The sequence below is a fragment of the Myiozetetes cayanensis genome, unplaced genomic scaffold, assembly GCF_022539395.1.
Source record: "Myiozetetes cayanensis isolate MyiCay16 unplaced genomic scaffold, myiCay2020 scf258, whole genome shotgun sequence".
In the NCBI taxonomy this organism is placed as follows: domain Eukaryota; kingdom Metazoa; phylum Chordata; class Aves; order Passeriformes; family Tyrannidae; genus Myiozetetes; species Myiozetetes cayanensis.
In genome coordinates this window covers 15,484-40,012 of record NW_026087475.1, presented here as the reverse complement: position 1 = coordinate 40,012, position 24,529 = coordinate 15,484, and the positions used below count along the sequence as shown (strand labels likewise).

Genomic DNA, 24,529 nt, shown 5'->3' with positions numbered 1-24,529 from the left:
GGAACCCCCGGGGACCCCCCAAGAACCCCCTGAGGACCCCCCAAGAACCCCCTGGAGAGCCCCCAAAACCCTCCTGGAGCCCCCCAATAAGCCCCTAAAATACCCCCAGGAACCCCGTGGGGACCCCCCAAAATCCCCAAATCCCCTATTGTCACCCCCGAAACCCCTCATTATCCCCCTAAACCCCCAATTATCCCCCGAAACCCCAAAATCCCCCCAACCCCTCCAGATCCCACTAAACCGCCCCAATTCTCCCTCCAACCTCCCCCGCCAGGCGTGTCCCGGCCCCTCCCTGACCCTTGTCCCCTGTGTCTCACCCCCCCCCCAACTGTCCCCTTTGTCCCCGGTCCCTGTCGCCTGCCCCGCCCTGGTGACGTCACCGATGACGTCACCCACCCCTTATACAGGTGCGCTCACCTTTGGCCCCCCCCCAACCTGCAGGTGCCGCGTCCGGAGGGTCCCCAGGTGAGACCGGGGGGTCTGTGGAGGGCCTGTAGGGGGTCTAGGGGGTCTCTAGGGGGTCTATGGGTTTTATAGGGGGATCTATAGGGGGGTCTATAGGGGGTCTAGGAGGTCTCTAGGGGGATCTATAGGGGATCTAGGGGTTCTCTAGGGGGTCTATAGGGGATCTAGGGGTCTCTAGGGGGTCTGTAGGGACAGGGGGGGTCTCTGCTGCTTTTTGTGGGGGGTCTGAAGGGGGTCTGGGAGGGCCCCGGCTGCTCGTGGGGTCCCCATAGGGGATCCACAATGGATCTATAGGGATTCCACAATGGATCTATAGGGGATCCATGGGATCCATTGGGGATCCGGGAGCTCCGCAGGGTCCCCAGGGTGATCCATAGGGGGCCCACAGGTGGATCTCCCAGGGTCCCCAGGGTATCCATAGGAGGATCTCCCAGGGTATCCACAGGGTATCCAAAGGTGGATCTCCCAGGGTATCCACAGGGTATCCACAGGTTCCCATGGGTGCCCATGAGCTATCCGTATCCGTACCCATCTCTGGACAACCCTCCTGACTGCAGGGTCTCCATAGGTGACCCCAAGGGTTCGTGGGGCACCCCCAGTACCTGTAGGTACCCCCAGTACCTGTAGGTACTCCCAGTGCCTGTAGGCACCCCCAGTACCTGTAGGTCCCCCCAGTACCTGTAGGTACCCCCAGTACCTATAAGTACCCCCAGTACCTGTAAGTACCCCCAGTACCTGTAGGTCCCCCCAAGGGTCACCCCTGGGCCATCTGTGGGCTCACCCCACATGACCTGTGCCTGTGAGGTATCCACAGCTCCCCACACACGTCCCCAGAACATCTGTAGGGCTCTGGGGGCAGCTCTGAGTTCTCTGTAGGTTTTCCCAGAGGTGTCCACAGGTACCTGTAGGTGATCTACAGGTGTGTCCCTACAGGGACAGAGCACGGGGGGCTGCAGGTGCTGGCGCTGGTGGCACTGCCATAGGTGATCTACAGGTGTCTGTAGGTGTCTGTAGGTACCTGTAGATGATCCACAGGTGATCTATATGTGTGTCCCCCCCAGGATGGTGCACGGGGGGCTGCAGGTGCTGGGGCTGGCACTGGCGGGTGCCGGCTGGGCGGCGCTGGTGGCATTGCCATAGGTGACTGTGGGTGACCACAGGTGATCTGTAGGTGCCTGTAGGTACCTGTAGGTGATCTGTAGGTGATCTGTAGGTGTCTGTAGGTACCTGTAGATGATTCGCAGGTGATCTATAGGTGTGTTCCCCAGGATGGTGCACGGGGGGCTGCAGGTGCTGGGGCTGGCGCTGGCGGGTGCCGGCTGGGCGGTGGTGCTGGCATTGCCATAGGTGACCATAGCTGATCTATAAGTAACCATAGGTGACCTACAGGGGTCTATAGATGATCTTTAGGTGTCTATAGGTACCTGTAGGTGATCTATATGTGCTGTCCCCTCCAGGATGGTGCACGGGGGGCTGCAGGTGCTGGGGCTGGTGCTGGCGGGTGCCGGCTGGGCGGCGCTGGTGGCACTGCCCTAGGTGACTGTGGGTGACCACAGGTGATCTGTAGGTGTCTGTAGGTACCTGTAGATGATCTGTAGGTGATCTGTAGGTGTCTGTAGGTACCTGTACACGATCTGTAGGTGATCTATAGGTGTGTCCCCTCCAGGATGGTGCACGGGGGGCTGCAGGTGCTGGGGCTGGCGCTGGCGGGGGCCGGCTGGGCGGTGCTGGTGGCACTGCCAAAGGTGACTGTGGGTGACCACAGGTGATCTGTAGGTGTTTGTAGGTACCTGTAGATGATCTGTAGGTGATCTATACGTGCTGTCCCCCCCAGGATGGTGCACGGGGGGCTGCAGGTGCTGGGGCTGGCGCTGGCGGGTGCCGGCTGGGCGGCGCTGGTGGCGGCGACGGCGCTGCCGCAGTGGGAGGTGTCGTCGTTCGCGGGGGACACGCTGATCACCGCCCTCGTCACCTGGAAGGGGCTCTGGATGAGCTGCGTGAGCCAGAGCACGGGGCAGCTGCAGTGCAAGAGCTACGACTCCGTCCTCGCCCTGCCAGGTGGGATAGAGGGGATACAGGAGCTATGGGGGACATCAGGGACATCGGGGGGATTGGGGGGGATATTGGGGGATTGGGGATATTGGGGGGAATTGGGGACATTGAGGAGATTTGGGGGCACTGGGGGGACATTGGGGTGGCCCGAGGGGTGCCGGGGTGTCTGTCCCTGTCCCCATCCCTGTCCCCATCCCTGTCCCTGTCCCCTCCCATGTCCCGCTGCCACTCCTGCTTTGGGCGCGGCCGAGGCCAAAGTCCCTCCTGGGGGGTCATAAAGGAGCCACCCCCGCCCTGCTCGGGACCCACCCTGGGGTCGTGGGAAACCCGAGACCCCCCAAAATCCTCTCAGGGACTCCCCCAAATCACCCAGAAAGCCCCAAATCCCTCCTCGGGACCCCGAAATTACTCAGAGACCTCCCAGAACCCCTCCAGGACCCCTCAAATACCCCCCAAAGCCCCCCTGAAGGACCCCCCAAGCCCCCTGTGTGACCCCCCCGTGTCCCCCCAGGTCACCTGCAGGCCACGCGGGCTCTCCTGGTGATCTCGGGGGTCCTGGGCCCGCTGGCCCTGGGCGTGGCCGTGGGGGGCATGAAATGCACCCGCTGTGGGAGTGAAGACCCCCGGACCAAGGCCAAGGTGGCGGCAGCTGGGGGGTCCCTGTTCATCGTGGCCGGTGAGTGACCCCCAGAAATAACACCCCCCTTGTGGTGAACCTGCTTGGGGACCCCCAAAACCCCCTTTGGGACCCCAAAAATGACACCCCCCACCCCTTGCGCTGACCCTGCTCGGGGACCCCCAAAACCCCCTTTGGAACCCCAAAACCCCCTTTGGGACCCCAGAAATGACACCCCCCACCCCTTGTGCTGACCCCCAAAACCCCCTTTGGGACCCCCAAAACCCCCTTTGGGACACCAAAAATGACCGCCCCTCCTTGCGCTGAGCCCGCTTGGGGAACCCCAAAAGCTCCCTTTGGGACCCCAAAAACTCCAATTTGGGACCCAAAATCCCCCCTTTGGGACCTGAAACCCCTTGTGGGACCCTCATCAGGGACTCAAATCGCCCTGCGAGACCCCCAAAACCACCTCCCCATTGAAGGGTCTCCAGCCCCTCTTGGAGCCCCCCCTAGCCCCATATTGGGAGTCTCCCGGGTGGATTTAATCCCCCCCAGCCCCATTTTGGGGGTCTCCCTGGGGTATTTGGGCCCCCCCCCAGCCCCATGTGGGGGTTCTGGGGGTCCCGGGGGGGCTCACGGGGATCCCCCCCAGGGCTGTTGGGACTCGTCGCCTGTTCCTGGTACGGCCACAGGATCGTCACCAACTTCTACGACCCCACAGTGCCTGTCAACTACAAGTGAGGGGGGACTTCAGGGGGGCTGTGGTGATTTTGTGGGGTTTTGGGTATTTTGGGACATTTGGGGGCGTTTTAGGGTATTGTCGGGTGGAGAAAATGGTGGGAAACATGAGGGGAAAAATGATGGAAAACATGAGGAGAAAAATGATGGGAAACATGAGGGGAAAAGGGCGGGAAACGTGAGGGGAAAAGGGCGGGAAACGTGAGGGGAAAAGGGCGGGAAACGTGAGGGGAAAAGGGCGGGAAACGTGAGGGGAAAATGGCGGGAAACGTGAGGGGAAAAGGGCGGGAAACGTGAGGGGAAAAGGGCGGGAAACGTGAGGGAACAAAATGGTGGGAAATGAGAGGGGAAAAGGGGATATTTTGGGATATTCTGAGATATTTTGGGGGCTCTCTCACCCTAGTTGCCCCTCTTTCCCAGGTTTGAGTTCGGGACGGCGCTGTTCGTGGGCTGGGGGGAGGTTGTGGTGGTTTAGGGGGTGTTTTCTGTGGGATTTGGGGGATATTTGGGGATATTTGGGATATTTTGGGGGATCTCTCACCGCTCTCTCCCTCGGCAGGTTCGAGTTCGGGACGGCGCTGTTCGTGGGCTGGGGGGAGGTTGTGGTGGTTTAGGGGGTGTTTTTTGTGGGATTTGGGAGATATTTGGGAATATTTGGGATATTTTCGGGGGTCTCTCACCGCTCTCTCCCTCGGCAGGTTCGAGTTCGGGACGGCGCTGTTCGTGGGCTGGGGGGGGGCCGCGCTGACCCTGCTCGGGGGGTCCCTGCTGGCCTCGTCCTGCTCCCGCTGCGGGGGGGGCGGCACCACCCGCGCGTACCCCAAGGCCAGGAAGACCCCCGGGGCCAGATCCCCCCCCAGCAGCGCCCGCGAGTACGTCTGAGGGAACCCCCAGACCCATTTCGGGACCGCCCCCCTCAGTGCCATTTGGGGGTCCCGTCGAGCCCCCAGACCCATTTTGGAACCCCTGACCCACTTTGGGAACTCCCAGAGCCATTTAAGGACTCCCCCAGACCCATTTTTGGGACCCCCCCAACTCAGGGATGTTCCCCCCCCACTCTTGGGGTCCCTCCCCCCCTCAGTGCCTGGACCCCCCTTCCCCAACTGGGGGGGGGGTCCCCGCGGGTTTTTCTCCGATGATTTTGTACAAAATAAAACGATTTTTTTTGGGTGTTTTGAAACTCTTTTCTGGCGCCTTTTTGGAACTTGTGGGGTTCAAACCCCCCAAGGGACCCCCAAACCCCCTCTGGGACCCCCAAACTGCCCCAGGGGACCCCCAACCCCGCCAAATCCCGCCAAGAAATCCCCAAATCCCCTCATTCCAACATGGCGGCGCCCTTTGCCGTAACGTGACGTCATCACCAGGAGCGACCCGGCCAACATGGCGGCGCCCTTTGCCGTACAGGGCCGCTCCCGGGAGGGCCCAGCAAAGATGGCGGCGCCCTTGGCCGTCTTGTGACGTCATCGGAAGGCGCCGGGCGGCGATGCTGGAGGCGCTGGTGGCGGGAGGCGCTGAGGGGCTGCTGCTCGTGCGGGGTCTGGGGGCATTTTGGGGGAGTTTGAGGGGTCTGCGGGTTTGGAGGGTCTGGGGGGGATCGAGGGGTCTGGGGGGGCTGTGGGGCTGCTGCTCGTGCGGGGTCTGGGGGTTTGGGGGAGTCTGAGGGGCTGTGGGGCTGCTGCTCCTGTGGGGCTTGGGGGATTTGGGGCAGGTTTAGGGGGTGGGGGTTGGTTTGGGGGGTCCATGAGTATGGTTTGGGGGTTATGGGGTTGGTTTGGGGGCCCATGAGGTTGGTTGGGGGTTATGGGGCTGGTCGGGGGTCTCTGGGGGCTGTTTTGGGGTTATGGGGGCTGGTTTGGGGGTTATGGGGCTGGTTTGGGGTCTCTAGGGGCTGGTTGGGGTCTCTGGGGGGCTGGTTTGGGGTCTCTGGGGGCTGATTGGGGTCTCTGGGGGCTGGTTGGGGGTTATGGGGCTGGTTGGGGTCTCTGGGGGGCTGGTTTGGGTCTCTGGGGGCTGGTTTGGGGGTTATGGGGCTGGTTTGGGGTCTCTAGGGGGCTGGTTGGGGTCTCTGGGGGCTGGTTTGGGGTCTCTGGGGGCTGGTTTGGGGTGATTTGGGGTTGGTTTGGGTTGACTTGGGGCTGGTTTGGGGTGATTTGGGGCTGGTTTGGGGTGATTTGGGGCTGTTTGGGGTGATTTGGGGCTGGTTTGGGTTGATTTGGGGCTGGTTTGGGGTGATTTGGGGTTTGTTTTGGGGTGATTTGGGGCTGGTTTGGGGTGATTTGGGGGCTGGTTTGGGGTGATTTGGGGCTGGTTTGGGGTGATTTGGGGCTGGTTTGGGGTGATTTGGGGCTGGTTTGGGTCTCTGGGGGTTGGGTTTGGGGGTCTGGGCTGTGGGTTGGCTGGTCTCTAGGGGTTGGTTGGGGATTATGGGGCTGGTCTGGGGTCTCTGGGGGCTGGTTGGTCTCTGGGGCTGGTCTGGGGTCTCTGGGGGCTGGTCTGGGGTCTCTGGGGGTCGGTTTGGGGTTATGGACCTGTTCTGGGGTTCGGGGGTCACCACGGGGTCTGTCCCTGCCCCCAGACAGCGCCGCGTGCGAGGGTCGGAGCCTCCTGCGGGCGCTGCTCAGCGCGCCGTCACCAGGTGGGGAGGGCTCCGGGGGTTTGGGGTGCTGGGGAGGGTCTCATCCCCCCCAGATTAACCCCCCAAAACCCCCCCAGGGCTGAGCAGGTCCTGGTCGTGCTCCTGGAGGTGCCCCGGGAGCAGTTCGAGGTGGGGCTGAGCCCCCCCGTGAGGGAGCGGTGAGTGGGGGGCTACGGACCCCCAAAACCCCCCAGACCCCCCCCTAAACCCCCTCTTGGACCCCCAAACCCCCAGGGCCCCCAGACTCCATTATACTCCTCTATCTCCCTCCAAGACCCCCTCAAATGCCCCAAAACCGCCTCAACCCCCCAAACCCTCCTACCTCCCCAGACCCCTAAATTACCCTAGACCCCCAAATCCTCCCTGACCCCCTCTCCCCCCCTTTTGCAGCCTGCAGTACCTGGACGTTTTTGGGGACCCCTGGGCTGGCTGGGCCCAGACCCCCTGTTCCGGCTGGGGGTCTGGGGGCTCCTGGATGGGAGTTCCCCGGGGGTCCCGGACGCTGGTTCTGGACTCCGCTCAGTTGGTTGGTGCTGAGGGAGCCCCTCCCAAAATCTGCCGGGACCTGGGGGCTCCTGGGGCCTCAAACGGTGAGGCCTGGGAGGATTTGGGGGATTTGAGGGGTCTGGGAGGGCTTTGGGGAGTTTGGGGGATTTGAGGGGTCTGGGGGGCTCTTGGAGGGGGACTCCAAAAGCGATGAGGGGTGGGGGCTTGGGGGAGTTTGGGTGGGTTTGGGGGATTTGGGGTGGTTTGGGATGTGGCCTGGGGGGTTTGAAGGGGTTTTGTGGGGGTCTGGGTGGGCAATAGGGAGGCTGGGGCGAGTTAGGGGCCTCCCCAAAATTGGGGTTTGGGGTTCAGGGGGTCAGACACTGAGCCCCCAGTGTTGGGGTACAGGGGTGCCCTGAGGGGGTCTGGGGTGCTGAGCCCCCAGAATCCTCCCCAGGACCCCCTCCCGTGTCCTGGCACTGCTGCACGAGGACCTGCACCCCTCCTCATTCGGGCCCTGGGGGCCCTCGCCAAGACCCAGCTGGTGTTGGGGACCTCTCGCCTTCGGAGCCCCCGAGTCCTCGAGTGCTCAGACACCCCAGAGAAAAGGGGGTCTGGCAGCAGGTGGGTTTGGGGGGGCACATGGGGGCTTCAGGGGCTTGGGGAGTTTTGGGGCTTGGAGGGGTTTTGGGGGGGTGTTGGGGTTTCCAGGGAAAACGTGAGGAGAAAATGGGGGGAAATGTGAGGGGAAAATGGAGGGAAACGTGAGGGGAAAATGGGGGGAAATGTGAGGGGAAAATGGAGAGAAACATGAGGGGAAAATGGAGGGAAACGTGAGGAGAAAATGAGGGGAAACATGAGGGGAAAACGGAGGGAGACGTGAGGGGAAAACGGAGGGAAACCTGAGGATAAAAAGGGCAGGAAATATGAGGGGAAAATGGTGGGAAATGGGAGAAGAAAAGAGTGGGAAACCTGAGGGGAAAATGTGAGAGGAAAACAGAGGGAAATGTGAGAGAAAAAGGACAAGAAACACAAAAAGAAAAGGGTGTGAAATACAAGAGAAAAATGGTGGGAAATGAAAGGGGAAAAGGGTGGGAAACTTGAGGGGGAAAAGGGCAGGAAACGTGAGGGGAAAAGGGCGGGAAATGTGAGGGGAAAAAGGGCGGGAAACGTGAGGGGAAAAGGGCGGGAAACGTGAGGGAAAAAGGGCGGGAAACGTGAGGGGAAAAGGGCGGGAGACGTGAGGGAAAAAGTATAGGAAGAAAGGATAGGAGAAGAAGGTGGAAAAGGTGAGGGCAAAAACGGTGGGAAATGTGAGGAGAAAACGGCAGGAAAAGTGAGGGGAAAACGGCATAAAAGCCCAAACCTGTCCCTGTTCCCCTCACCCAGGATGAGACGTTCACCCTCCAGCCTGACGGGTCCCTGCACTGCCTGGGGGTGACCCCCCAGAATGACCACGGGGACCCCCCCCAAAATCCGGGGGTCTCCCCCGAGCCGGGGGTCGCCCCCCTCACGTTCCGCCTGGGGCTGTCGGCGGCCGAACGGGGGGCCCGGGCGGCCGTGACCCCCCCGTACCTGCTGAGCCCCCCCACGTGAGTCGGGGGGACCCCCCTGAGCCCCCCCAGACCTGCCCAGTTTGTCCCAGTGCCCCCAGTAACGCTCTGTCCATCCCCCCTTTCCCCAGGATGTCGACCCTCCTCGAGACCCCCGGGACTGTCGTGAGCCCCCCTGAGGACCCTGAGGACTTCGAGGACCCCGATGATGACCTGGATGTGTGACCGGCCCCCCACACTGCCCTTCAAAGTTTGGGAGTCCCTGCCCCCCGAATTTGGGACCCCAATAAAGGTTCTGCACCTCCCTTACCTGGCTGTGGTCATTTTGGGAGGGGGGCACCCTCAATTCTGGGGAAGGGGTGTCTAATTTGGAGGGGACCCCAATTTTGGGGAGGGGGCCCCAATTTTGGGTGTAGAACCCCCAGATCTGGGGAGAGACCCAAATTTGGGGGGGGGAATGGCTCCAATTTGGGGGGAGGGCATCCCAACCTGGGAGGGGGGGAAACCCCCAATTTTGGGGGGCGGGAAGGACTTTGGGGGAGCACAAGGACCTTGGGGCAGGCGCTGAGGGGCGGCCACGCCCCCTTTCCGGGGTAAAACCACGCCCCTCAATTTGCATAACCACACCCTCGACCGCTGTTTTGTGTGTCCCACATGCTAAACCACGCCCACTAATTTACATACAATGCGTGCTGCCACGCCCCCTCCGCGCTCTCCCCGTTATCCCCACAAAGACCACGCCCCCTCCGTTGAACCCTCCATTAATTTACATAACCACGCCTCCAAACCACGCCCCCCGCGGCGCGCAGCGCGCCCCCTGGCGGCGGGCCGGAAGCGGCGGGACCGGAAGCGGCGGCGGCGGCGCGAGCGGGAGCGATGGCGGCGGGCGCGGGCCGGGACCCGCGGTGAGGGCCGGGCCCCCCCGGGCACCCCCAGAGCCCTCCCGCCTGCCGGGGGCACCCGCCTCGCCGGGGGCACCCGCCGCACCCGCCGCGGGGCCCGCAGGGAGAAGCTGGCGGAGCTGGGCCGCGCCGGCGGCGGCGCCGGTGCCGGCGGTGCCGGTGCCGGGATGATGCGGAGCCAGTGCCTGCTCGGGCTCCGCTCCTTCGTGGCCTTCGCCGCCAAGCTCTGGAGCTTCGTGCTGTACCTGCTCAGGAGGCAGGTCCGAACCGTGAGTGCCGGCCCGGGGGTATCAGCGGGGGCAACGGGAATAACGGGGGGCAACGGGAGTAACGGGGGAACGGGAATAACGGGAGTAACGGGGGGCACCGGGAAAACGGGGGCACCGGGAGTAACGGGAGGGACGGGAATAACGGGGGACACCGGATTAACGGGAATAACGGGAGTAACGGGGGCACCGGGAATAACGGGGGGGCATCGGAGTAACGGGGGAAACAGGAGACACTGGACGGGCACTGGGAGTAACGGGGGAGCACCGGGAATTCCGGGGGCACCGAGTAGTCCCGGGAATACCGGGGGTACTGGGAATAACTGGGAGGGTACTGGGAATAACCAGGGGGCACTGGGAATACCGGGGGACACTGGAATAAGGGGGTCACCCTGCTCAGTTTCCCCTGGCCCCTCCGGTTTGGGGGTCTCTGGGTCTCACTCCTTCCCCAAACTCGGGTCCCTGCAGCCCCCCAAGAGTTTTGGGAGGGCTTTTTGGGAGGCTGAGGGGGTTTGGGGGACGTTTGGAGGGGCTTTCGGGGGCTTTGGGGGGTTCAGGGGGTCTCGAGGGGCTTTAGGGGGGCGTTGGGAGCCCTGGGAGGGGTTTTAGGGGGTTTCAGGGGTTTGGGGTTTATTTGGGGACTTTAGGGGGTTGGGAGGGTCAGAGGTGCTTTTGAGGTGTTTGATGAGGTTTTTGGGGGTTGAGGTGTTTTGGGGTTTGAGGTGTTTTGGGGGTTTTGAGGTGTTTTGGGGGTTTTGAGGTGTTTGGGGGGGTCGAGGTGTTTTAGGAGGGGGTGTTTAGGGGGTGTTGGGGAGTCGTTAAGGGGTCTTGGGGTGTCTTAGGGTTGGGGGTGTTTTTAGGGGTCGGGGTCTACAGAGTGTCTTGGGGCGTTAGGGGGTTAAGGTTGTCTTGGGGGTCTTTCAGGAGGTTTTAGAGAGGGTTTGGGGGTGCTTTAGGGGCTCTGGGGGTGCTTTTTAGGGTTTGGGGGTGCTTTAGGGGGTCTCCCGGTGCCGGGCTGATGAGGAGCAGCAGGTGGGAGGTTTAATTTTGGACTCCGGGGTCACGGGGGCACGGCCGACACCTGGGGTTATTTTGGGCCGTTGGGGCAGGACACCCCCTCAGTGGCGCTGGGGGCCTGGGGCTTGGAGGGATTTAGGGCTGGGTTTCTCATTTTGGGGTGCATTTTGGGGGTTATCCCCATTTTAGGGGGATTTCCCCATTTTGGGGGGATTTGGGGCTGATTTTTGCCCATTTGCGGGGGGTTTAGGAGGTTTCTTCCCTTTTGAGGGAGGTCCTTGGTGGGTTTGGGGGTCCCTGAAGGATTTTGGGGGATCTGGGGGGTTTTGGGGGGTCCCTGAATGGTTTAGGGGTTCCCTGTTGTGTTTTGGGGGATCCCTGAGGGCTTGAAGGGTTGGGGGTCCCTGAGGGTTTGGGGGTCCCTGTTGGGTTGGGGGTCCCTGGAGGGTTTGGGGTCCCTGTTGGGTTGGGGGTCCCTGGAGGGTTGAAGGGTTTGGGGAGGTCCCTGTTGGGTTGGGGGGTCCCTGGAAGGTTTGGGGTCTCTCTGGGGTTTCAGGGCAGTGTTTTAGGGTCTCCTGTTTTGGGGTCCCCCAGGTGATCCAGTACCAGACATGGGTTGGGGGTCCCTGTTGTGTTGGGGTCCCTGGGATTGGGGGTCTCTAGTGGGTTTGGGGTCTCTAGTTGGGTTTGGGGGTCTCTGAGTGGGTTTGGGGGTCCCTGTTGGGTTTGGGGGTCCCTGGAGGGTTTGGGGTCTCCCTGGGGGGTTTCAGGGCAGTGTTTTAGGGGGTCTCCCCCGTTTTGGGGTCCCCCAGGTGATCCAGTCCCGAGCACAGGTTTGGGGGTCTCCTGGTGGGTTTGGGGGTCTTTGGGGGTTTCAGGGCAGTGTTTTAGGGTCTCCCTGTTTTGGGGTCCCCAGGTGATCCAGTACCAGACATGGTTTGGGGTCCTTGTTGGGCTGGGGGATCCTGTTGGGTTGGGGGTCCCTGGAGGGTTTGGGGGTCCCTGGAGGGTTTGGGGTCCTGTTGGTTTGGGGTCCCTGTTGGGTTTGGGGGTCCCTGAGGGTTTGGGGTCTCCTGGGGTTTTCAGGGCAGTGTTTTAGGGGTCTCCCCTGTTTTGGGGTCCCCAGGTGATCCAGTACCAGACATGGTTTGGGGGTCCCTGGAGGGTTTGGGGGTCCCTGTTGGGTTGGGGGTCCCTGGAGGGTTTGGGGGCTCTCTCGGTTTGGGGGTCCCTGGAGGGTTTGGGGTCCTGAGGGTTTGGGGGTCCCTAGGTTGGGGGTCCCTGGGGTTGGGGGTCCCTGGAAGGTTTGGGGTCTCTCTGGGGGGTTTCAGGGCAGTGTTTTAGGGGGTCTCCCCCGTTTTGGGGTCCCCCAGGTGATCCAGTACCAGACATGGGTTGGGGGGTCCCTGTTGTGTTGGGGGGTCTCTCGGGGATTGGGGGGTCTCTAGTGGGTTTGGGGGGTCTCTGGTGGGTTTGGGGTCTCTCTGGGGGGTTTCAGGGCAGTGTTTTAGGGGGTCTCCCCCGTTTTGGGGTCCCCCAGGTGATCCAGTACCAGACGGTGCGTTACGACGTCCTGCCCCTCTCCCCCATCTCCAGGAACCGCCTCAGTAAGTGCTGGGGTCCCCCCTGAGACCCCCAAAGTGGGGGGAACCTGGGTGACCCCTGAAAATTGGGGGGGGGGATCTCAGACTGGGGGAGGGAACCCCAAAACTGGGAAGGAGGGGAGGGTTGGGCAGGAAAGAGACCCCAAACTCGGGAGGAGTTGGGCAAGTATGAGGTTATTGGGAGTGGGGACAGAGGATCTGGGGACCCTCCAAAATTGGGGTGGGGGGTTTTTGGGGCCCCCCTGAGCCCTCCCCTGTCCCCCCCAGACCAGGTGAAGAGGAAGATCCTGGTGCTGGACCTGGATGAGACCCTGATCCACTCCCACCACGACGGGTGCTGCGGCTCCACTGCAGCGCTGACCCCCCGACTTCATCCTCAAGGTGGGGGGCTTGGGGGCGGGCGGGGAATTTTGGGGGCGGGCTGGGGGAGGTTTGGGCGGAGTTGAGGGGTGTGCCCTGGGGATCAGTTTGGGGCCTCTGGGGTCCCTGGGGGTTGGGGTTCATGGGAAGGGAGGGGTTCCTGGGGTGCCCAGTTTGGGGCTCAGTTTGGGGCTGTTTGGGGTTTGGGTCCCGCTGAGCCTCCCGGTGCCCCCAGGTGGTGATCGACAAACACCCCGTGAGGTTCTTCGTGCACAAACGGCCACACGTGGACTTCTTCCTCGAGGTGGTGGTGATCCCAAACCCCCAGAACACCCCCAGAACACCCCCTAAACCCCCAGAACCCTGCAGGTACCATCTGGGAACCCAAACCCCCCCAGAACACCCCCCAAACCCCACCCAATCACCGCCTGGGAACCCTGAAAGCCCCCAGAATAGTCCCCAAGTCCCACCCAGACCCCCCAAATCCCTCGAAGGACTTCCCAGACCCCTAAATCCCCCCAGACTCCCCCCAGATGAGCTAATGGTATGAACTGGTGGTGTTCACGGCCTCCATGGAGATCTGAGACCCCCTAAACCCCTCAAATCCCCTAAACCCCCAAACCCCCAGGTGAGCCAGTGGTACGAGCTGGTGGTGTTCACGGCCTCCATGGAGATCTGAGACCCCCAAATCCCCCAAATCCCCCTAAACTTCTCAATCCCCTAAACCCCAAACCCCCAGGTGAGCCAGTGGTACGAGCTGGTGGTGTTCACGGCCTCCATGGAGATCTGAGACCCCAAATCCCCAAACCCCCAAATCCCTCCCAAATCCCAAATCCCCAAACCCTAAACCCCCAACCCTTCAGGTGAGCCAGTGGTACTGAGCTGGTGGTGTTCACGGCCTCCATGGAGATCTGAGACCCCAAAATCCCCCCTAAACCCCCCCAATGCCCCCCAGGTGAGCCAGTAGGTACGAGCTGGTGGTGTTCACGGCCTCCATGGAGATCTGAGACCCCCAAACCCTCAAATCCCCTAAACCCCCTAAACCCCCCCCCAGGTGAGCCAGTGGTACGAGCTGGTGGTGTTCACTGGCCTCCATGGAGATCTGAGACCTCCAAATCCCCCAAATCCCCCTAAACCCCCCAAACCCCCAGGTGAGCCAGTGGTACGAGCTGGTGGTGTTCACGGCCTCCATGGAGATTTACGGCTGTGCCGTGGCCGACAAGCTGGACAACAACCGCAGCATCCTCAACCGCCGCTACTACCGCCAGGTGGGCGGGGCTCTGCCTTTGGGGGGCGTGGCTTGAGGTTCTTTGGGCGTGACTTGAGTTTTTTGGGGTGTGGTTTGAGTTTTTGGGGTGTGGTTTGAGTTTTTTGGGGTGTGGTTTGAGTTTTTTGGGCGTGGCTCGAGTTATGGGGGTGTGGCTTGAGCTTTGTGGGCGTGGCCTGGCATTGGAAGGGCGGGTTCAGTCCTGTGGGAGTTACGTGTTGTGGGCGTGGCTTGAAGCCTGGGGGTGTGGCTTGTTACATTTGGGCGTGGCTTTGAATTTTGTGGGCGTGGCTGGAGCCCTGGGCGTGTCCCCGGTGAGGGGGCGTGTCCCCGTTAAAGGGGGCGTGTCCCCGGTGAAGGGGGCGTGTCCCCGGTGAAGGGGGCGTGTCCTGACTTGGCCCCGCCCCCAGCACTGCACTCTGGAGCTGGGCAGTTACATCAAGGACCTGTCGGTCGTGCACAGCGACCTGTCCAGCATCGTCATCCTGGACAACTCCCCCGGCGCCTACAGGAGCCACCCAGGTACCCCAGAGACCCCTGAGAGACCCCCAAAGCCCCCCCCCAAAAAATACACCCCCAGGACCCCCCAAAAACCCCCCAAAAATACAGCCCTGGGACCACCCAAACCCCTCCCCTGTCCAGCATCGTCATCCTGGACAATTCCCCCGGCGCCTACAGGAGCCATCCAGGTACCCCAGAGACCCCTGAGAGACCCCCAAAACCTCCCCCAAAAAATACACAGCCAAAACCCCCAAAAACCTCCTAAAAATACAGCCCTGGGACCCCCCCCAAACCCCTCCCCTGTCCGGCATCATCATCCTGGACAACTCCCCTGGCGCCTACAGGAGCCACCCAGGTACCCCAGAGACCCCTGAGAGATCCCCAAAACCTCCCCCAAAAAATACACCCCCAACCCCCCCAAAAACCTCCTAAAAATACAGCCCTGGGACCCCCCAAACCCCTCCCCTGTCCGGCATCATCATCCTGGACAACTCCCCTGGCGCCTACAGGAGCCACCCAGGTACCCCAGAGACCCCTGAGAGATCCCCAAAACCTCCCCCAAAAAATACACCCCCAGGACCCCCCAAAAACCCCCCAAAAATACAGCCCTGGGACCACCCAAACCCCTTCCCTGTCCAACATCGTCATCCTGGACAACTCCCCCGGCGCCTACCGGAGCCACCCAGGTACCCCAGAGACCCCTGAGAGACCCCCAAAACCTCCCCCCAAAAAATACACCCCAAAACCCCCAAAAGCCCCCCAAAACCCCCAAAAATACAGCCCTGGGACCCCCAAACCCCTCCCCTGTCCAGCATCGTCATCCTGGACAACTCCCCGGCGCCTACAGGAGCCACCCAGGTACCCCAGAGACCCCTGAGAGACCCCCAAACTCCCCCAAAAATACACCCCAGGACCCCCAAAACCCCCAAAAATACAGCCCTGGGACCCCCAAACCCCTCCCTGTCTGGCATCGTCATCCTGGACAACTCCCTGGCGCCTACAGGAGCCACCCAGGTACCCCAGAGACCCCTGAGAAACCCCAAAACCCCCAAAAATACACCCCAAAACCCCCAAAAACCCCCAAAATTCCACCCTGGGACCCCCAACCCCCTATAAACCACCCCTTGGGACCCCTAAAGCGCCCCCAAACAGCTCCCAGGCACCTCCCAGACACCCCTCTTGGCATCCCCAAAATCCCCTGGAACCCCCAATTTCCCCAGGGCCCCCAAAACCCCCTTCAGGAGCCCCCAGACCCCAAAATGCTCCCAGGCCCCCCAGACCCCTCCCTGTGCCCCCCAGACAACGCCATCCCCATCAAGTCGTGGTTCAGCGACCCCGGGGACCACCGCCCTGCTCAACCTGCTGCCCATGCTGGACGCCCTCAGGTGAGGGGGGCCTGGGGGTCTTTGAGGGGTTCAGGAGGGGCTGAGGGGGCCCTGGAGAGGTCAGGGGGTCCTGAGGCAATTTTGGGGCTCCCAGGGGGTTTTGAGGGGTCCCAGGGAGTATTTTGGTGATTGCTGGGGGGGTTTTGGGGATCCTGAGGTGATTTTGGGTGGTCCTGGGGTGGTTTCTGGGGGTCCTGGGGTGATTTTGGGTGGGTTTGGGGGGTCCCAGGGGGGGTTTGGTGATCTCAGGGTGGTTTTGGGGCTCCTGGGTTGGTTTTTGGGGGATCCTGGGGTGATTTGGGTGATCTCAGGGTGGTTTTGGGTGGTCTTGGGGGGTTTCAGGGTGATTTTGGGTGATCTCAGGGTGGTCTTGGGTGATTTTGGGTGGTCTTGGGGGGTTTCAGGGTGATTTTGGGTGTTCTCAGGGTGGTCTTGGGTGATTTTGGGTGGTCTTGGGGGGTTTTAGGATGATTTTGGTGATCTCAGGGTGATTTTGGGTGGTTTAGGTGATCTTGGGGGGTTTCAGGGTGATTTTGGTGATCTCAGGGTGATTTGGGGGCTCCTGGGATGTTTTTTGGGGGGTGCCGGGATGGTTTTAGGTCCCGTGGCCCCCCCTGGGTGTATTGGGGGGGTGTTTGAGGGGTCTCTTTGGGGGTCTCACCTCCCCCCTCTCCCCCTACAGGTTCACGGCCGACGTTCGCTCCGTCCTGAGCCGGAACCTCCACCAGCACCGGCTCTGGTGACCCCGGACCCCCCGGGACCCCCTGGACGGGATGGGACCCCCTGGATGGGACCCCCTGGACGGGATGGGACCCCCTGGACGGGGACAGGACCCCCCACCATGGGCCGGGACCCCCCCGGACCCCAAACCTCCAGCAGGGACTGCGGCAGCACCGAGGGGAGACCCTCGGGATGGGACCCCCTGGATCCTCCTGGATGGGACCCCCAGGGATGAGACCCCCTGGATGAGACCTCTGGACTCTCCTGGATGGGACCCCCAGGATGAGACCCCTGGGATGAGACCCCCTGGATCCTCCTGGATGAGACCCCCTGGGATGAGACCCCCTGGATGAGACCTCTGGACTCTCCTGGATGGGACCCCCGGGATGAGACCCCTGGGATGAGACCCCCTGGATCCTCCTGGATGAGACCCCCTGGGATGAGACCTCTGGACCTTCCTGGATGGGCCCCCCAGGACCCCCAGGATGAGACCCCCAGGATGAGACCCCCGGGACCCTCCAGGATGGGCCCCCCATCCCCAGGACGGACTCTTTGCCCCCAAATGGGGGTTGAAGCTTCTCCCCCTCCCCCCTCCCCTTTTTTTGGGGGGGGTGGTCTCGGAGCCACGTGCCTGATTTGGGGGCTGGGGGGGCTTTGGGGCCGTCCCCTCGGACAGACGGACGGACTCGACACTCGGGAGCCCCCCCCGTGTTTTTAAAAGCCCTTGGTCCCACCCGGCGTGTCTGTGCTTCCTGGGGACCCTGGCTCCAGTTTGGGGGGGCTCTGTGCCCCCCAGACCCGTTTTGGGGGTCTTTGTGCTCCCCCAGACCCTTTTTGGGGGTCCTTCTGCCTCCCTGTCCCCCCCTCCCACAATGGTTTCATCCACCCCGTTCTCCAGTCTGGTTTTGGGGGTCTTTGTGCCCCCCCAGCCCGGTTTTGGGGGTCCTTGTGCCCCCCCAGCCCGGTTTTGGGGGGTCCTTGTGCCCCCACCTCCCTCAATGGTTCTGCCCATCGCGCTCTGGCCACGCCCCTTTCTGCTCTGGCCACGCCCCTTTCTGCTCTGGCCACGCCCCTTTCTGCTCTGGCCACGCCCCCTTCAGGTACCGGGAGCTCCCCGGGACCCTCCCTGGAGCAACTGGGATGAACTGGAATGAACTGGGAAAGGTCTGGGAGTCCTTAGGAGCGGACTGGGATGAACTGGGAGGCCTTAGGAGGGCACTGGGGTTAACTGGGATAAGGTCCGTGAGGCGTTAGGGTGGCACTGGGATAAACTGGGAGGCCTTGGGAGGGGACTGGGATGAGCTGGGAGGCCTTAGGAAGGGACTGGGATGAGCTGGGAGGCCTTAGGAAGGGGCTGGGATAAATTGGGAGGCCTTAGGAAGGGCCTGGGGGAGTCACTGGGATGGACTGGGACGAACTGGGATCGCAATCCCCCTCATTGCGCACGCGCAGCCCAAAACCACGCCCCTCCGAGAAGCCACGCCTCAATTATAGCTATTTAGCATAAACCACGCCCCCTTTAAAGCTCGCTCCGCGCAGGCGCAGCCGCGGCCCCGCCCCCTCCCCCTGAGGGTCCAAGATGGCGGCGGCGGCTCCGGGCGGGGGAAGCGGCAACAACGGCGGGAATAACGCCGGGAACAGCGCCGGGAACAACGGCGGCATGGAGGTGGATGGCGCGGGTGAGGGACGGGAATGGCCCCGGCAGCGATCCCTGGGAATAACGGGCGGGGGGAGCGCCAACGGCCCCGGGAGTAGCGGCGGGATGGAGGCGGATGGGGCAGGTGAAGAGGGGGAGGAATCCAGGGGATAAACCTGGGAATAACAGCGGGAATAATGGGGGGGGGATGGGGCAGGGAGTGAGGGGGTGGGATACAAGGAATAACGTTGGGAACGACCCCGGGAATAACATTGGGAATGCCCGGGGGGCGAACGGGAATAACACTTGGAATAACCCCGGGAATAGCGGTGGGATGGAGGTGGATGGGGCAGGTAAAGAGAGGGGGGAACGCAGGGAATAAAATTGCGAAGGACCCCAGGAATAACATTTTGGCGGTGGCCACGCCCCTCTCCGGTTAACCACGCCCATTATTCCACGCTAAATTTGCATTGACCCCGCCCCCTCCGCAGTGGCCCCGCCCCCTCAGGTGTGCTTTGCCCCCCAGGAGCCCCCCAGGTGATGGCGGGGGGGGTCACGGGCAGCGTGTCCGTGGCCCTTCACCCCCTCGTCATCCTCAACATCTCCGACCACTGGATCCGCCTGCGCTCCCAGGAGGGCAGGAACGGCCAAGGTGAGACCCCAAAACCGCCCTGAACCGCCCCAAAATACAGCCCAAAATACCCTGAAATCATCCAGAAAATCACCCTGAAAATACCCCTAAAATACCCTGAAAATCACCCCCAAAATCCCCTCAAAAAAACCCCCTGGGACCCCCCAGATCCGCCTGCGCTCCCAGGAGGGCAGGAACGGCCAAGGTGAGACCCCAAAACCTCCCTGAACCGCCCCAAAATACAGCCCAAAATACCCTCAGATCACCGGGAAAATCACCCTGAAAATACCCCAAAAATCCCCCCCAAAAAAACTCCCTGGGACCCCCCAGATCCACCTGCGCTCCCAGGAGGGCAGGAACGGCCAAGGTGAGACCCCAAATCACCCCAAAATACAGCCCAAAATACAGCCCAAAATACACTGGAATCATCCAGAAAATTACCCCAAAAATCATCCCAAAAATCACCCCCAAAACACCCCAAAAATCACCCCCAAAATACCCCAAAAATCACCCTCAAAATACCCCGAAAACCACCCCAGAAATACCCCCTGGGACCCCCAAATCCCCCTGCGCTCCCAGGAGGGCAGGAACGGCCAAGGTGAGACCCCAAAACCGCCCTGAACCACCCCAAAATACAGCCCAAAATACCCTCAGATCACCGGGAAAATTAGCCTGAAAATACCCCAGAAATCACCCCAAAAATCACCCCCAAAATACCCCCCAAAATCCCCCCAAAAAAACCCCCTGGGACCCCCAAATCCACCTGTGCTCCCAGGAGGGCAGGAACGGCCAAGGTGAGAGCCCTGAACTGCCCCAAAATACAGCCCAAAATACCCTGAAATCACCCGGAAAATCACCCCAAAAATCACCCCCAAAACACCTCAAAAATCACCCCAAAATTCCCCCCACAATCACCCCCAAAACACACCAAAAATCACCCCCAAAATACCCCAAAAATCACCCTCAAAATACCCCAAAAATCACCCCCAAATCACCCCCAAATCACCCCAAAATACAGCCCAGAATACCCTGAAATCACCCCGAAAACCACCCCAAAAGTACCCCCTGGGACCCCCAAATCCCCCTGCGCTCCCAGGAGGGCAGGAACGGCCGAGGTGAGAGCCCAAAACTGCCCTGAACCGCCCCAAAATACAACCCAAAATACAGCCCAAACCACCCCAAAACCACTCCCAGACCCCCCCTAAACATTCTGGAACCCCCAAACCTCCCCAGACCCTCCAAAATGCCCCAGACCCCCCCAAAATACCCTAAACCCCCCCCAAAATACCCTAACCCCCCAAATGCCCTAAACCCCCAAAATGCCCAATTTCCCCGCAGTGATCGGGCGCTGATCGGGCGCCAGGAGGGCCGGAACATCGAGGTGATGAATTCCTTCGAGCTGCTGTCCCACGGCGGGGGCAGCTGCTCATCGACAAGGAGTACTACCACACCAAAAGGAGGAGCAGGTGAGGGGATGGGGGATTTGGCAGGGTTTGGGGGTCCCTGGGGTTTGGGGGATTTGGGGGCACAGAGGGGATGGAGAGGGCTTTGGGCCCTTGTGCCCTAGGCAGCTGCTCATCGACAAGGAGCACTACTACACCAAGGAGGAGCAGTGTGAGGGGATGGGGGTCCCTGGGGGATTTGGGGGGTCCCTGAGGGTTTGGGGGATGGGATCCTGGGGATTTGGGGGGTCCTGGGGGGTTTGAAGGGGTTTGGGGTCTGGGGAGCAGCTGCTCATCGACAAGGAGTACTACTACACCAAGGAGGAGCAGTGTGAGGGCTTTGGGGGGATTTGGGGTGGGTCCTGGGGGTTTGGGTGGTCAGGGGCTGGGAATTTGGGGGTTTGAGGGGTTTTGGGGTCTGGGGGGCAGCTGCTCATCGACAAGGAGTATTTACTACACCAAGGAGGAGCAGTGTGAGGGATGGGGGTCCCTGGGGGTTGGATTTGGGGTCCCTGGGGGTTTTGGGGGATTTGGGGATCCCTGGGGATTTGGGGGTCCCTGGGGGTTTGAGGGTTTTGGGTCTGGGGGCAGCTGCTCATCGACAAGGAGTACTACCACACCAAGGAGGAGCAGTGTGAGGGCTTGGGGGATTTGGGGGTCCCTGGGGGTTTGGGGGAGAATTTGGGGGTCTTGAGGGTTTTGGGGTCTGGGGGGGCAGCTGCTCATCGACAAGGAGTATTTACTACACCAAGGGAGGAGCAGTGTGAGGGCTTTGGGGGTCCCTGGGGCTTTGGAGGGTCCCTGGGGTCAAATCTTGGGGGTCTGGGGGTTAAAAAGGGATCTGGGGGATTTGAGGGGGTTTGGGGGTCTTGAGGAGATTTGGGGGATTTGAGGGGTTTGGGGGGTCTTGAGGAGATTTGGGGGGGATTTGAGGGGGTTTGGGGGGTCTTGAGGAGATTTGGGGGAGATTTGAGAGGATTTTGGGGCATCTTGGGGAGGTTTTTGGAGGAGTCTTGGGGAGGTTTTGGGGGGTCTTGGAGAGGTTTTGGGGCTCTCCTGGGTTTGTGGGGGGTTCCTGACCATCCCGAATTTTTTTGGTGGGGAGGTCCTGGGCTCTTTGGGGGTTTGAGGGGGGTCCCAATTTCGGGGTGACCCCCCCCTTTTCCCCCCCAAAAGTCAAGCAGGTGTTCAAGGACCTGGAGTTCCTGGGCTGGTACACGACGGGGGGGCCCCCCGAGCCCGCCGACATCCACGTGCACAAACAGGTCAGGGGGACGGGGGGCCTCTCACGTTATTTTGGGGGGTCCCAGGTTGGTTTTGGGGGGTCCCAGGTTGTTTTTGGGGGGTTTCAGTTTATTTTGGGGGGTCCCTGACCCCAAATCCCCCCCCCCAGGTGTGTGAGATCATCGAGAGCCCCCTGTTCCTGAAGCTCAACCCCATGACCAAACACACTGATGTGAGTTTCTGGGGGGGTCTCTGGGGGTTTTTTGGGGGGTCCAGAGATTCGGGGGCTCCTCAGACCCCCAGGGGTTTTGGGACCCCCCAAAACGTTTTTTCTCCCCCCCCATCCCCAGCTCCCCGTGAGCGTCTTCGAGTCCGTCATCGACATCATCAACGGGGAGGTACCGGGGCCTTGGGGGTCCTGGGGGCTTGGGGGTCCTGGGGGCTTGGGGGAATTTGGAGGGTCCTGGGGGCTTTTGGGAGGTCTGGGGGGTTCCACAATTTGGGGGTCCCTCAGGTCTGGGGGGTCTCAGGGACGCCCCTGGGGGATTTTGGCCCTTTGACTCGGCCGCCATTCGGGGATTTCAGGGCCGATTTTTGGGGTTTTTTTCTTTTTGGGGGGCATCCCCAGAATTTGGGAGTCCCCTGACCCTCTGACCCCCAGGCCACGATGCTGTTTGCAGAGCTGCTCTACACCTTGGCCACCGAGGAGGCCGAGAGGATCGGGGTGGACCACGTGGCCAGGATGACGGCGACCGCGGCGGCGAGAAGCAGCACCGGTGGGGTTGGGGGATCTGGGGGATTTGGGGGATTGGGGGGATTTGGGGGTTTGGGGGGTTGGGACATTTGGGGGATTTGGGATATTGGGATTCTGGGGGGATTTGGGGCTATTTTGGGCCCAAATTTGGTTCAGCCCCCTCAGAGCCCAGCACAGCCCGGGGGGGGTTTTTGGGGTCTCTGAGGGTCGTGGGACCTTGGGGGTTTTTTTTGGGGTGGTTCAGGGGGGTCCCGGGGGGTCTCTGTGGGGTCTCCCCAAGCCCCCCCTGTATCCCCCCCCAGTGGCAGAGCACCTGATAGCCCAGCACAGCGCCATCAAGATGCTGCACAGCCGCGTGCGCCTCATCCTCGAGTACGTCCGCGCCGCCGAGGCCGGTGAGTGGTTTTGGGGGGGTCCTCCAGCCTTTTTGGGGGGTCCTCGAGCCTTTTTGGGGGTCCCCAAATCTTCCCCGGGGTCCCCAAAACCCCCCTCGACCCCCACTTTTGGGGGGACCCCCAAATTTCAATCATCCCCAATTAGGGATGAGGAGCGGGAGGAGTTTGGGGGGGGTTGGGTGCGATTTTGGGGGGATCCCACCCAAATTTTGGGGGGTCTCTTTGGGTTTTGGGGACTCCCCTGAACTGAGCCGGGTTTGGGGTGCTCCCTGACCCTCATTTTGGGTGAAACCCTCCCCAATTTTGAGGTGTTTTCCACCTGAATAAAGAACGAGGAATATTCAGGGCCGGGGGTGGTTTTTGGGGGTTGGGCTGAATTTTGGGGGGTCCCACCCAAATTTTGGGGTTTTGGGGGGTTTTGGGACCTTCCCCCCGACCTGAGGCGGGTCCGGGGGGTGTCCCTGACCCCCCAAATTTTGGGGGGGCCGCAGGGGAGGTGCCTTTCAACCACGAGATCCTGCGCGAGGCCTGCGCGCTCTGCCACTGCCTGCCCGTGCTCAGCACAGACAAGTTCAAAACCGACTTCTATGACGTGAGTTTTGGGGGGAAAAAACCCCCAATTTGGGCTCCCCCCGAACCTCTGGGGGGGGGCCCCAAAATCCCTGAAGGGTCCCTGAAATCTTGGGGGGGTTTTGTTGATTTTTTGGGGGGGTTTTGGGACCCCCCCAGGGGACCGCTCGAGTTCCAAACGCGCTGCTACGACCTGAGGGTTTTTTGGGGGTTAAAAACCCCAAATCTGGGGGCATTCCTGGATCTTTGGGGGGTCCCCAAAATCCCTAAACCCCCCCCCAGCAATGCAACGACGTGGGGCTCATGGCCTACCTGGGCACCATCACCAAGACCTGCAACACCATGAACCAGTTCGTGAACAAATTCAACGTCCTCTACGACCGGCAGGGCCTGGGGCGCCGCATGCGGGGGCTCTTCTTCTGAGGGGAGGGGGAGACCCCAAAACCTCCCCCAGACCCGCTTTGGGGGGGGGAGAGACCCCAAACAACCCCCCAGAGCTGCTTTGGGGGGGGGGAGACCCTAAACAACCCCCCAGACCCGCTTTGGGGAGGGGAGAGACCCAAACAACCCCCAGACTCGCTTTGGGGGATAGAGACCCCAAACAACCCCCCAGACCTGCTTTGGGAGGGGGAGAGACCCCAAACAACCCCCCAGACTCGCTTTGGGAGGGGGGGGAGAGACCCCAAACAACCCCCCAGAGCTGCTTTGGGAGAGGGGAGAGACCCCAAACAACCCCCTAGACCCGCTTTGGGGAGGGGAGAGACCCCAAACCCACTCCCTAGACCTGCCTGGGGGGGGAGACCCCAAACAACCCCCCAGACCTGCTTTGGGGGAGAGACTCCAAAACCTCCCCCAGCCCTGCTTTGGGGGGGGGAGAGACCCCAAACCCACCCCCCAGACCCGCTTTGGGAGGGGGAGAGAGACCCCAAATCCACCCCCCAGACCCACTTTGGGAGGGGGAGAGAGACCCCAAACCCACCCCCCAGACCCGCTTTGGGGGGCTGGGGGGGGGTGAGAGGTGAGAGACCCCAGACCCACCCCCTAGACCCGGGTTGGGGCTCTGGGGAGGGGGCAGAGACCTCAGACCCACCCCCAGCCCCGGGTTGGGGGAGGAGCTTCAATAAAAGGGTTGGAAAGGAGGAGTTTGGGGTGTTTTGTTTGGGGGGTTTGGGATCCTCAATTTGGGGTTGGGGATCCCCAGTTTGGGGTTGGGGACCCCCAAGTTTGTGGGGGGGCTTTGGGGTTTCAATAAAAGGGTTGGAAAAGGAGGAGTTTGGGGGTGTTTTGTTTGGGGGGGGGGGGTTGGGAGC

The 24,529-nt window shown here is 61.7% G+C and overlaps 4 protein-coding genes across 4 annotated transcripts; all 4 read left to right on the top strand.

Moving 5' to 3' along the window:
• Positions 1 to 440: 440 nt before the first annotated feature.
• On the top strand, positions 441 to 5,037 carry LOC126642853 (claudin-7-like). The gene is made up of 5 exons (XM_050320855.1): positions 441 to 465; positions 2,300 to 2,523; positions 3,029 to 3,193; positions 3,786 to 3,870; positions 4,570 to 5,037. The coding sequence occupies exons 2-5, from the start codon at positions 2,301 to 2,303 to the stop codon at positions 4,751 to 4,753; spliced, it is 657 nt and encodes a 218-aa protein (XP_050176812.1). The 5' UTR covers positions 441 to 465; position 2,300; the 3' UTR covers positions 4,754 to 5,037.
• Positions 5,038 to 5,251: 214 nt separating this feature from the next.
• LOC126642857 (uncharacterized) lies at positions 5,252 to 8,854 on the top strand. The gene is given in 8 exon segments (XM_050320858.1): positions 5,252 to 5,325; positions 6,560 to 6,664; positions 6,897 to 7,096; positions 7,458 to 7,493; positions 7,496 to 7,540; positions 7,579 to 7,616; positions 8,382 to 8,584; positions 8,716 to 8,854. Coding segments are annotated over 8 exon segments (756 nt in total). The 3' UTR covers positions 8,771 to 8,854.
• A 641-nt stretch (positions 8,855 to 9,495) lies between these two features.
• CTDNEP1 (CTD nuclear envelope phosphatase 1) lies at positions 9,496 to 16,723 on the top strand. Its single transcript, XM_050320856.1, is given in 10 exon segments — positions 9,496 to 9,716; positions 12,271 to 12,337; positions 12,602 to 12,692; positions 12,694 to 12,715; positions 12,930 to 13,001; positions 13,846 to 13,962; positions 14,372 to 14,483; positions 15,762 to 15,805; positions 15,807 to 15,847; positions 16,530 to 16,723. Coding segments are annotated over 10 exon segments (729 nt in total). The 5' UTR covers positions 9,496 to 9,614; the 3' UTR covers positions 16,591 to 16,723.
• Positions 16,724 to 18,091: 1,368 nt separating this feature from the next.
• COPS6 (COP9 signalosome subunit 6) lies at positions 18,092 to 23,766 on the top strand. The gene is given in 12 exon segments (XM_050320863.1): positions 18,092 to 18,246; positions 18,730 to 18,855; positions 20,173 to 20,178; positions 20,181 to 20,238; positions 20,543 to 20,607; positions 21,453 to 21,541; positions 21,670 to 21,732; positions 21,851 to 21,898; positions 22,162 to 22,276; positions 22,557 to 22,649; positions 23,141 to 23,241; positions 23,502 to 23,766. Coding segments are annotated over 12 exon segments (1,005 nt in total). The 5' UTR covers positions 18,092 to 18,146; the 3' UTR covers positions 23,643 to 23,766.
• Positions 23,767 to 24,529: the final 763 nt, after the last annotated feature.

Coding starts and splice junctions, on each gene's coding strand:
- LOC126642853 (XM_050320855.1), top strand. CDS start 2,301: ATGGTGCACGGGGGGCTGCAGGTGCTGGGGCTGGCGCTGGCGGGTGCC. Junction 2,524..3,028: donor CTCCGTCCTCGCCCTGCCAG/GTGGGATAGAGG, acceptor GTGTCCCCCCAG/GTCACCTGCAGGCCACGCGG. Junction 3,194..3,785: donor GTCCCTGTTCATCGTGGCCG/GTGAGTGACCCC, acceptor GATCCCCCCCAG/GGCTGTTGGGACTCGTCGCC.